The following is a 12,130-nucleotide window of genomic DNA, read 5'->3' as shown; positions in this document are numbered from 1 at the left end:
ATGTGAATATTCAATCACTGTTTCATTATTGCTACCAAGTATTACATATTAAGGGGATTTGTTTTAATTCATTTATACAGTCCTTTCATGCACATGGTTTTGCTTTTTAAACTGAAAGGTTTCCTATGATAGCATTTTACATATTTGAATTAGATTTTCTGTACAAGTTTTGCTTGATTTGTCTTTATTTGAAATTAAAAAAATGTTTAAAACACATCTTGTCAACACCCTCATCTCCCCGTACGCCCCTACCCGTAACCTCCGATCACAAGGCAAATCCCTTCTCTCGGTACCCTTCTCCACCACCGCCAATTCCAGGCTCCGCCCTTTCTGCCTCGCCTCACCCTATGCCTAGAATAGACTCCCTGTGCCCATACGCCAAGCACCCTCACTGTCCATCTTCAAATCTCTACTCAAAACCCACCTCTTCAGTGTTGCTTTCGGAACCTAACATTGTACCTAGTAACCTAGACTGTTCCAACTATTGATTGTCTACTCCAATTATTGCTTGTCTGCTCTCCTTGTCCATCTTGTCCTCTAGATTGTAAGCTCCTTTGAGCAGGGACCGTCATTCTTTGTTTATTGTACAGCGCTGCGTAACCCTAGTAGCGCTCTATAAATGTCAAATAGTAGTAGTATTAATGTACATTAATGCCACTGAGTCCCTAAGTTTGTACCTGAGACAATAGTGGGTGAAGTGACTTGCCAGTGGAATTTGACCCTGGCTTCTCTGGTTCTTAGCCTGCTGCTTTAAAAACTAGGGCACTCCTAGTGATTGAAAGTGGATATTACCACAAAATGCTTTGGGCCCCTTTTACTAAGCCGCGTTAGGCTCTACGTGTGCCAAAATGAACTTATCACCCAACTACCGCATGCCTCTTGCGGTAATTTCATTTTTGGCGCGCGGCTGCTATGTGCATCTGGAAAATATTTTTTATTTTCGGATGCACGTAGAAGACGTGCAAATTCCTTACCGCTAGGTCTGTGGCTGGCGGTAAGGTCAGACAGCCAAAATGGGCGCACAGCAGTTTTGATTTTGTCGCACGTCCATTTTCGGTAAAAATGTAGAAAAAGGCATTTTTGATATGTGCACTGAAAAATATTTCTACCCGCGCCTACACTTATCGCAAGCCACGTTTTGCCGCGGCTTAGTAAAAGGAGCCTTTTGTGTTTTGCGGTAAGCATTTTCTTGCCTCTTAAATGTGCGTTAGGGCTTAACATCCTTTGGTAAAAGGGTCCCTTAATTTGTAAATAGCGATCTAATTTTATAGTACTGACATAACTTTGGCCTCAGTTCGGTAAGAAAAGAAATCAAAGATGATAACTATTTTACAAGTACTCTGTGCCTGAATTTGTGTCTCAATTGAGTTTTGCTTTGTAAAAAGCTGGTCATTTTTAAATCTAAAAAATAAATACTTTTAAACTGGTTAGACATATTTTAAATGTTAATTTGTATTGTGATTTAGAAAGAAACAACATAATTACTGTTAGCCTTGAACAGAAAACAGGGCTGCACTGAACATTTGTTTTAGAAACCGTTTTGTCTAGTGGTTACAGCACTGAGTATGAGTCAGATGAACTCCCAAGACACAGCTAAAACTGGCTCTATAACTGAATCTAAATAGCCCAGGGCATACCACCTGTCTCCTTTCACCTCAGGAATAAGTGTTAGTTCTCCCTTTGCCACTTTGAAGCTTTTATATAATGCAGGTGATAAAAACCATGCTGCTGTGCGTTCCACTTCAGGATTGTCTGTACAGTACTTTAAGTCTTCACACCTTTGTACATCTTTCATATTCTGTTATATAGAAAATTAAAGTTTGAAATACCTTAAAGAAAACATTTCACTGATCTACTGATCTACACAACATACTGTACACCTTCCATATAATATTTCTATACTTTTTCTGTAAACAATTAAGAAACCAAAAAATCTTGGTTACATATGAGTCTTCACATCCCTTGTCTCTATACTTAGTGGCAACCCATTTTGCAGAAACAACAGTCATGAGTCCAGTAGGATAAGTATTTACCAGCTTTGCACAGCGCAGTGGTACAGTATTTGCCAATTTGTCTTGGCAGAATAGCTCAAGCTCTTTCATATTGGTTGAGTATCATCTGTGGACTGTGATCTTCATGTCATACCACAGATTTTTTGTTAGATTCTGGTCTGGGCCACTGAGGGATGTTTACTTTCTTCTTGCTTTTGTTTGCTTAGGATTTTTGTTCTGCTGAAATGTGAATCTTCACCCCAGTTCCAGGTCTGTGACAGACTAGAACTGGTTTTCCTCCAGGGTCTACCCGCATTTTGCATCATCCATCTTTCCTTTGATGTTCCCCAACTTCCAAGGCTATATTTCCATTGTTGGTGCCCATGGGTACGGGGAGAGTGAAGGGGTAAGGTCATCTGCTTCTCCCTCACTTTTCTCCTCCTGTCCCAGCCTCAGATCCTCCTCTTTCCTACTATGGTACAGTTCTACAACACGGTCAACAAACATAGCAGCAACAATGTTAGCAAAAAATTCAGTGTGAAGCCTTCCCAGGCCCCGAGGTCCAAATTTCTCTTTTGCAGGGCTTACTGTTACCGTGCAAGGGGTGGGGATGCTGTGGGACCTGGCATGCTCCACACTGAATTTTGCTAACAGGGTTGCTCTATATTCAGTGATTGGATTGCCACAGGGATACAAGATCCAGATTGAGACATACAGTGGAGGTAATGGTCCAGCCCCTATCAAACGTTCGCTGCTCAGGGCAGTTGCCTACATTTACCTACCCCTAAATTGGATCTGAAAATCTCCCTGTCCCAGCTGTTGCAAAGCATCCCTATAATATAATGCTACTACTGCTGCCATGACTTTTTTATTGGTAGGGATGGTGTTACAAGGCTGATGAACAGTGTTTTTATGTCACAAATATTGATTAATGTAGAGACCAAATGTTCCACTCTAGTCTCACAAAACCTTGCCAGAGAATGTGGTAACAGCGGTTGGGGTATCTGGGTTTAAAAAGGGTTTGGACAAATTCCTGGAGGAAGAGTCCATAGTCTGCTATTGAGATAGACTAGGGAAGCCACTGTTTGCCCTAGGATTAGAAACATGGAATGTTGCTACTATTTGGGTTTCTCAAAAAGCAAAAAACCCTTCCTTAGCTTCAGCAGCAGATGAATCCAGGAACTGGTGGGTTGTTTCCGTCTACCAGCAGGTGGAGATAGAGAACACTAAAAACACAGGCAGTGACCCTCTGTGTACTGATCCTTCTCCCTTTAGCATAACTCTATCTCCAGCAGGTGGTGGACGGAGCTTGCTCAGCTCCTGGATTCCTGTTTTGAGGGGGCTCCTGGGGTGCCAGTTGAGCTGGGATGTGTAGCTGGTGGTGCTCACTTTAAAGGCATACTTGTGTCGGGTCCCTGCCTTACTCTGATTTCCCTGTTCCAATTTGTGTGCTTGTGCTCTGGCTCCTGTGTCAGTCTGATGTTTGGTTGTCTGTGAAAAAACAAACAACGGCACTCAGGCAGCACTTCCCAGATCTGAAGCTCATTTGACCGGGTGGTGGAGGATTGGGACACTGTTGCAGCTCCTCCGGGGACGGGCTTACCGCCCTTGTTGTTAGGGTGAGTGCTGCTCTCTTTTTTTTTTTTTCTGCCAGTCCCTGCGTTCGCCCTTGCCATTAGCGCTGCCGATCATGGCAGCTGAGACTGCCAAGCGCTGTTCGCGTTGCGGGAAAAGTCGCAATGTAGCGGGTCTCTGCAGCTCTGGCTGCATGCAGGATTCGGGGGCAGCGGCAATATCGGAGGGTATTTCCCGTGCTCCGCAGCTTGTGGCAGGCGCCATTTTGGATTCTCCAGGGGATGCAGCCTGCGCGATTCCGGAGGCACAGGAGCGCACGGGGCTAGTGAAGAGGCTAGCAGAAGGCAACCAGTTGCCACGGGAGTCTCGGGGGCCAGTTTCATTGGAAAATGTGACTGCTCAGGGGAAACCGTTTCCCCCCCCCGAGTTTATTTTACTATTGCACCAGGCATTTTTATTAAAAAATGCTTCTCCAAGTGCTTCGGCGTTCCCCTTGCAGTGGGGTCGGGATTGTGAGTTGGAGCATTGCCCTCCACTTCTGAGAACCCACCATTGCTGAAGCGCAGGCGGCTGGGGTCTGCTTCTGACACGGACTCAGTGGCTTCACTGGGGCCGCAGCCTTCTCTGATAAGGGGCTGGAGGGTCCACTCGAGGGTCGCAGAATTTGGGACTCTGAGATCTTGAGGAAGGTGAAGATGTTCAGGAAGAACAGGATGACACTAAGGCGGTGTGAATCTTCCATAGGGATGAATTGTCTTCGCTCATTTCAGAGTTCTTACAGGCGCTGAATATTCAAGATCCTGAAGCAGCGGCCGTGAATGTTAAGATGGCTAGCACTAGGAAGCCGACTCGAACCTTTCCTGTTCATGAAGCTATTCAGGAGCTAATTTCGGATCAGTGGTCGGAGCCGGAGGGGAACTTTAAGGTGGCTCGCGCTATGGCTTGCCTTTATCCGGTGTGGGAGTCTCATTTGAGTCTCTTCGCTTTTCCTAAGGTAGATTTCCTGGTGACGGCGGTCACCAAGAAGACCACTCTGCCGGTTGAGGGGGGAGTTGCCCTCAAGGACATGCAGGACCGGCGTTTGGAATCAGGGCTGGCGTATTTGGCTGATGTGCTTTACGACTTGGATCGGGCCTCGGCTAAGCAGATGTCTCTGGCAATTGCTGCTCGCCAGCTGCTTTGGCTGCGTCACTGGGCGGCGGATATGGCTTCAAAACAGCGGCTCACGAAGTTGCCCTTCAGGGGTAGGCTGCTGTTTGGTGAGGACTTGGAAGGATTGTTAAGGATTTGGGAGACTCCAGGTCTCAGCGTCTGCCGGAGGACAGACCCAAATAGGGGCCTCGCTCTCCTTCTACGAGACCGAGATTTCGGGAGGTGCGGTGTTATTGCCCTGGCCAGGCCTCTGCTCCTCTTCAGCGGTCCAGATTTCGGCAGCGTTCCTTTTGTTCGGATAAAAAGGCCGCGGGAGGCGCTAACTGGGCTTCCCAGTGACGGGGTTCCGGTCCATTTCATTCCTTCCATTGGAGGTTGGTTTACCCTGTTTCTGGGGGAGTGGGCCAAGATCACGTCAAATTGGAATTGCGGGCTCCCATGAAGGACACCTTTTTGGAGTCCCACTGTGCTAAGGTCGAAAAGCGGAAAACAGTGGCAGAAACATTGCACGCGCTGTTGGAGTTAGGAGCGGTGGTTCCTGTGCCTCAGTCCGAGCTTCTGGAAGGTCGCTATTCCATTTATTTCGTGGTGCTCCAGAAAGGGGGTCCTTTCGGCCGGTGCTCGATTTATGAAAGGTGAACGACACTTTCGCATGGAGAGTCTGTGGTCGGTGATAGCAGCAGTGCAGCCAGGGGAGTTCCTCACCTCATTAGATCTCAAGGAAGCGTATCTGCATATCCCAATTTGGCCTTCTCATCAGAGGTTTCTGCAGTTTGCGATCTTGGGGCAACATTTCCAGTTCCGCGCCTTGCCATTTGGGCTGGCCATGGCACCTCGCACCTTTTTCAAGGTGATGGTGGTGGTGGCAGCGTTTTTGCAGAAGGAGGGAGTCAGAGTTCATCCTTATCTGGATGATTGGCTGATCAGGGCAGACTCAGAGGTAGAGAGTCAGGCGGCCATGTCTCGGGTGATAGAGGTTTTACAATCCCTGGGTTGGGTCGTCAATTTCCCAAAGAGTCATCTAACTCAACACAGACTTGGGGTGCGTTTTACTTCCCAACGGCAGGCGTCTAAAGTTGCAATCGCAGATCCGTAGATTGTTGGGGATTCCTCGGCCGTGGGATTACGTACAGGTGCTGGGGCTCATGGCAGCTACGTTGGACGTGATTCCATGGGCGAGAGCTCACATGAGAACGCTGCAGCAAGCCTTCCTCAGTCGTTGGTCTCTGACGTCTCTGGAGTATCAGGTGCTCTGTCTCGCACATCTCCTGCATTGGTGAAATGCCTGTATACCAGTCGCATATATACCTTCTACTTTCTTGGATTTAGTGGCCGATTAGGACAAATGGTCAAATTTCATCACTGTCCATCACCATGGTCCAGTGTACCACTGCTTCGCTATTAACATTCCAGGCTGCACAATACCCTTAAGAGTCAAATCATTAGAACTGTTATTTTTCTGTCTCTGTCCGCTGGTTGATGGACATAACCCATTCATCTGGACTGGCCTCTCCCTCCCTCAACAGTGGGTAGAATGGGGAAGTTCAATAATTCTTTAAAATCCTGTCATCATTGGTAAGAATAATAAGTTTTAAACAGTTTACATAGTTGTTAAGAATTTTAATGCCTGTGTTTTATTGTAATCCACTCAGAACGTTTGTGACTGGTGAAATAAAATATTTTTAATGAAATAAAACAGCCTTCAGCCTCTAGATCCAAAACGTTTTGGGCTAGTGCCTGAATTCAAGGCCTGATACAGGCTGCACTCAGTTGTAGTAAATTGTGTTATCGTTTTCATTGGTATGTCCTGTGCCAAGAGCATTGCTGATTACTCCACTCACAAAAATATTATATTTCATAATGTCATGGTATTTATTTTGTTTTTCTGTATTCAGATTAATACAGTGAGATGGAGGATTATGAAGAATTCTGCAAAAAGCAGCTTGCCAGGATTCAAGGAGAAACAATACAAGAAGCTTTTTTGCCTGCTCAACACAAGAGTATATCCGTTATTCAGTTCCATGGTGTTGCTGTGCTTTCTCCTTTGGTAAGATATCTTTTGAAGACCTGTTTTCAATCTGTTTAGAAGTGTGTTTTTTTTTTTCAATTTTGCTAGAAAATGATAAAGTAGCTTTTATGAAATATCAACTGGCTTAATACAAGCAGTAAAGTCACTTACAGCTAAATGTGCTTTCCTCATCCTATTAAATGGCAGGGTTTTAATATTTTTTAATAGCCTTAAAACTGATGTCATTAGTAAACTTTTATTTTGGAGAGATCCTAAGGTATAACTATAAAGACGTGTGACAGTTTACAGTCTGGTTCTCTCTCTGATCTCATTTTGTACCTTATCAGTCTCGATTTCTGCAGCACACCCTAAGAGAGTTGTCAATCGTCATGTATATTTTTCTAATTTTATATTGTTACGACTTTGTAATTACTTTAGAGTAACACAATATATCACATTTTTAGTAATAAAATATATGTATCGTGGTTACCAGTCTCAGGGGCCCTTTTACTAAGGTGCGCTGAAAAATGGCCTGCGGTAGTGTAGGTGCAGATCCATTTTTCAGGGTGCCTGTAAAAAATGCCTTTTAAAAATTTTTGCCGAAAATGAATGCGCGGCAAAATAAAAATTGCCGCGTGTCCATTTTGGATCTGAGACCTTACCACCAGCCATTGACTTAGTGGTAAGGTCTCATACGTTAACCGGGTGGTAATGATCTATGCGTGTAGAATGCCACTTGATGCGCGTAGCTGACGCATGTCAGAAAATAAAAATAATTTTTCAGACACTCGTCAGGGATGTGTGTCAAAAATGAAATTACCGCAAGGGTCACACGGTAGCTGAGCTGTATCTCCAAATTGGCGCGTGTTGGGTGCACATAGGCGCCTCAGAGAAACATTATTACTGATAGCCTGAGAATTATTTTTAAATGGTAACCCAACGTCTTCATTGATTGTCTCTGGGGGGGGGGGGGGGGCTTGAGTGGGAGCCTGGGATAGTTTCTGAGGATGAAGTGCTGTGGGACTTTATCAGTGCTCTTTCTCCACCTACAACACTTGTCAGAAAAACAGGAGCCACCATCTAATCTTTGAGTCTTGGTAGGTTTGTCCTAACAAATTAATCCTTAAACCATGGGGAACATTTGTACACTTGCACAGTGTAGAACAAAAAAAAAGGCAGAGCATATGAATTATTGGTGGGAATGCTGCTTGATTTTATTTATTTATTTGCATTTATTTACTGCTCACTATTAATCATGCTAAAAGTGGCAGGGTACATAGTTGAGCATGAAAATACTCTTAATAAACATAAAATACTCAATTTATCAAAACATAACAAAGAAATGGATTATTCCTAAAACCCTTTTTAAAATTGGATTTATATTGACCATACATAGTTCAGTCCTCAAATATTGTGGCTGATTTTAATGATGGGTTTCATGAGCATTCATGAAACAATGAAATCCCTGAATGTGTGCAGTTTGTGATACTGTTCTAAAAATGGCTGTTTCCAGACACTCAGGGCAGTGTGCTGTGTTCTAATTTGAATTTTCAGTCTGCCTTTCCAAATTTTATACTCTGCACCTTTACAGCATTATTAGGAATTCGGGAACAATAAGTGCCTGCCCCAAAGAACCTGTAAATTCAGTGACTGCCTAAGACAACAGGAGCTATAGTTAATGAGCTACTTAAATAATTAAACTTTAAGGCACATTTCATTGAATTTACATTATTACAGTGTGGAGTATTATTTTTTGTCTATTAGATTGTAAGCTCTTTGAGCAGGGACTGTCTTTCTTCTATGTTTGTGCAGCGCTGCGTATGCCCTGTAGCGCTATAGAAATGCTAAATAGTAGTAGTAGTAGTAGTGGAGTACTCTGACAATGCTACAGAATTAAAAAAAAATGTTATATGTTGGTGTAGAGCAGGGATTCTCAATCTAGTCCTTGGAACACACCTAGGCAGTCTGGTTTTCAGGATATCCCCAATGAATAGCAAAAAAAGAGGAGCAGACCCATATTCAATGCAGATATATAAAAACAGCATACGATTTTCCTCTAACTGTCCAACATGGCCATGTTTCGCCCTCACAAGGGCAGCATCAGGGGCTTAACATAAAACTGTAAGGGCCGTGTTCAGTAAGCCTCGCTGTAGGCACGCGCTAGCTCTGAAGACACCCATAGGAATACACCCATAGGGAATATATGGGTGTCTCTAGCATTTGCGCGTGCTAATTTTTAACGCATCTACATTACGGCTTAGTAAACAGGGCCCTAAAATAAATACACACAATTCCATCAGGTAATATGATTTAACAAAAAGGACAACAACTTAATACATCCTAAGGGCCTTTTTCTATAGGTTTTGCTCCTAAAATTTATTCTCTTAAATTTATGAGAATAATTTATGCTGCTAAATTATGAGTGTAATATATTTTGGAGCATAGATTATGCTTGTAATTTTGGAGCATAAATTTAGGAGTATAAAGTTTAGGAGTGTGAATTTAGGAACATAACCTTTAGAGAATGAGGCTCTACGTGGCAATACCAACACAGCCCATTGAAAGTGAATGGTCTGTGTTAGGATGTATTGGGCAGGGCTGGGCGCAGCCATTTTCACTGAAAGTAGGAGGGTGGGGAAGGGCCGCTAGACCACCAGGTGGGGGGGGGATTGACCCCAGGCCACTAGGGACATCTGAGGGATGCTGGGGGGTGTGGGGGGGGGGGCTGGAGATCTGCAGCACCTCCAGCCCCCGTTTCGTTTGGTTCAGGGTGGGGGTAGATGGGGTCTGGTGGTTCCATGGATCTCCAACCCCTGTGTTTGACAGGTCTGGGCTTTTGACAGCCCAGACCTGTCAAATAAGTGCGGGAGGATTTAGGCACAATCCTCCTGCACTTCTACACCATGATCAGAGAGAGTTGCATGCTTAAATTTGCATGCAATTATCTCTGATCATAGGGGCGGTAAAGCCCCGCAGTGTTCCAGCGCTACTTTTAGAGCACTGTTTGGAACCGCTCAGAACTTTTGATCATCTGCCCATTAGATTGTGAGCCCTCTAGGGACAGAGACAGTACCTGCATATAATGTGTACAGCGCTGCATATGTCTAGTAGCGCTATAGAAATGATTAATAGTAGTTGATGTTTTTGCCCCTTGTTCACTGTTTGTTTATGCACTGTCATCAATAAGGGGTCCTTTTACTAAGCTGCAGTAAAAAGTGGCTTGTGGTAGTGTAGGCATGGGTTTTGGGCGCACGCAGAAATATTTTTCAGTGCACATACCAAAAATGCCTTTTTAAAATTTTTGCCGAAAATGGATGTGCGGCAAAATCAAAATTGCCACTTCTCCATTTTGGGTGTCTGATCTTACCGCCAGCCATAGACGTAGCGGTAAAGAATCTGCACTGTAACAACCTATGCATGTCAGATGTCACTTGGTGCACGTCCGCTATGTGCGTCCAAAAGTTAAAAAAAAATTTTTCAGACACGCGTAGCGGACACATGCCAAAAATGAAATTACCGCAAGAGGCACGCGGTAGCCGGGCGGTAAGTTCATTTTGGCATGCGTTGGGCGCACGTAGATGCTTGCGCGGCTTAGTAAAAGGGGCCCTAAAATTGTCAAACCTTGAAATAAATAAATGGTTAATAAAATTAATTGGCCCGAGTTGCCTTACCTTCCACATGGCGGCCATTTCCTTCTTTTCTTCCTCACCTGTTTGTCCTTTTCCTTTGATTGGCACTTTGCCGCTGATGCTTGCCTGTGCCTGCCCACGTCCCCTACTGCTGGTAAGTACTTCTGGCAATTCCTCAGGGTTACTTCCCCCCCCCCCCCCCCCCCCACAGGTCCAGAACCTCCTCTGGGCTCCCCCCCCCCCCAAAAAAAAAAAAAAAAGACTGTATGCTTCCTGTCTGCATGCCTGATCTGTGAGAGTCACAGATCAGGCATTCAGGTAGGCAACACACAGTCTGGAGGTGGGTAGGACAGGACGGATGAGAGATGCAGTCGCTCACAGCCTGTGTGACTGCATCTCTCTTCCTCCCCTATACGCACAGATTCTGTGCTGCATCCCTTTCTTCTCTCTTTCTTGTACTGCTTTGTCACCCTCCTATCTCCATGCATATCTCCCTGTCCCTCATCCATCCGATTTTCCCTGTCTCTCACCTAACCCGCTTTGATGTTTCACTTATATATACTGTCATGTACCAACATTTGCTTATTTCCGATCTGACGAAGAAGGGCTACCTTCGAAAGCTGATCAAAAAATGTATTGTTATGTCCAATAAAAAAGGTATCATCTTATTTTCTTTTCCATGTTTTATTTTGTTTTATTTCTATTGATTACCTTTTTATTTACAATTTGGAGTGTCAGATCTGATATTTAATTTGTGTACGGTACTACTGATAGTACTTACTACTTACGTACATGGCTGAATGTGTTTTGCTGTTCTTGAAAGAGTATATGTAGTTGTTTACTTATGCTTAATGCGTTTTTTTGTCCTTATGGTTATTTCTTAATGCATATTATTGTTTTAAAATGATTATATTTTCTCTGCTTCCTTTATTCTTAGTCATGCGATCAATCACGATTAAAACTTTTAATTGAAATGCAGCCCTAGTTATAATGAATACACCAGTTAGTCCATCAGTCATAAACCATTATTAGCTAGATATGCTCGGAATAGCCACTTCTATCCCTTGATATAAGCAACAAGGAATGGACTTCTGTTTAGGAACCTGCCAGGTATTTGTGACCTGGTTTGGCCACTGTCAGAGAGAAGATTTTATTTATTTATTTATTTATTTATTTATTTTATTGCATTTGTATCCCACATTTTCCCACCTTTTTGCGGGCTCAGTGTGGCTTACAATACATTATGAATGATGGAAATACATTTTGTTACAATTAGGTTATGGATTACATTGTGAAGAGTTATACGAGACAAAATCAAAGTATCGTTAAAGAATATATCAATGGAAAAGAACGTTGAAACATTGGAAGGAAACAATGAGGAGCTAAAGGGCAATATATAATAACAAAAAACATATGGTATACATTTTTTTTTTTTTTGTGAGTAGAGGTATGAGTGTGGTGAGGTTTCAGGATTGAGAATTCATAAGTGGATGTGTTGATGTATTACTGAACAGTGAGTGTGGATTTTATGTGTTTTGGTTCTTTCCGTAAATTTTCTCAAAAAGATGTGTTTTCAATAATTTGCGGAAGTTGGTTTGTTCGCAGATTGTTTTCAGACCGCGCGGCAGCGCGTTCCAGAACTGCGTGCTCATGTAAGAAAAGGTTGACGCGTGCAGCGCCTTGTATTTCAGGCCCTTGCAGTTAGGGAAGTGGAGGTTGAGAAAAGTTCTGGATGATTTTTTAGCGTTTCTGGGTGGTAAGTCGATTAACTCAGA

At 43.6% G+C, this 12,130-nt stretch overlaps 1 protein-coding gene across 2 annotated transcripts in view; it reads left to right on the top strand.

The window, feature by feature from the left end:
* The window catches only part of CCP110 (centriolar coiled-coil protein 110), an 84,361-nt gene that overhangs the window by 18,068 nt on the left and 54,163 nt on the right, over nucleotides 1–12,130 (top strand). For both annotated transcript variants that reach the window (XM_030213294.1, XM_030213293.1), the window contains exon 4: nucleotides 6,614–6,765. In XM_030213294.1, coding sequence (XP_030069154.1) covers nucleotides 6,628–6,765 — 138 coding nt within the window. In that variant the 5' untranslated portion in view covers nucleotides 6,614–6,627. The remainder of the gene's footprint in view (nucleotides 1–6,613; nucleotides 6,766–12,130) is intronic.

This window comes from Microcaecilia unicolor, chromosome 8 (assembly GCF_901765095.1).
Source record: "Microcaecilia unicolor chromosome 8, aMicUni1.1, whole genome shotgun sequence".
NCBI lineage: Eukaryota > Metazoa > Chordata > Amphibia > Gymnophiona > Siphonopidae > Microcaecilia > Microcaecilia unicolor.
This window is presented reverse-complemented; position numbering and strand designations above follow the sequence as displayed.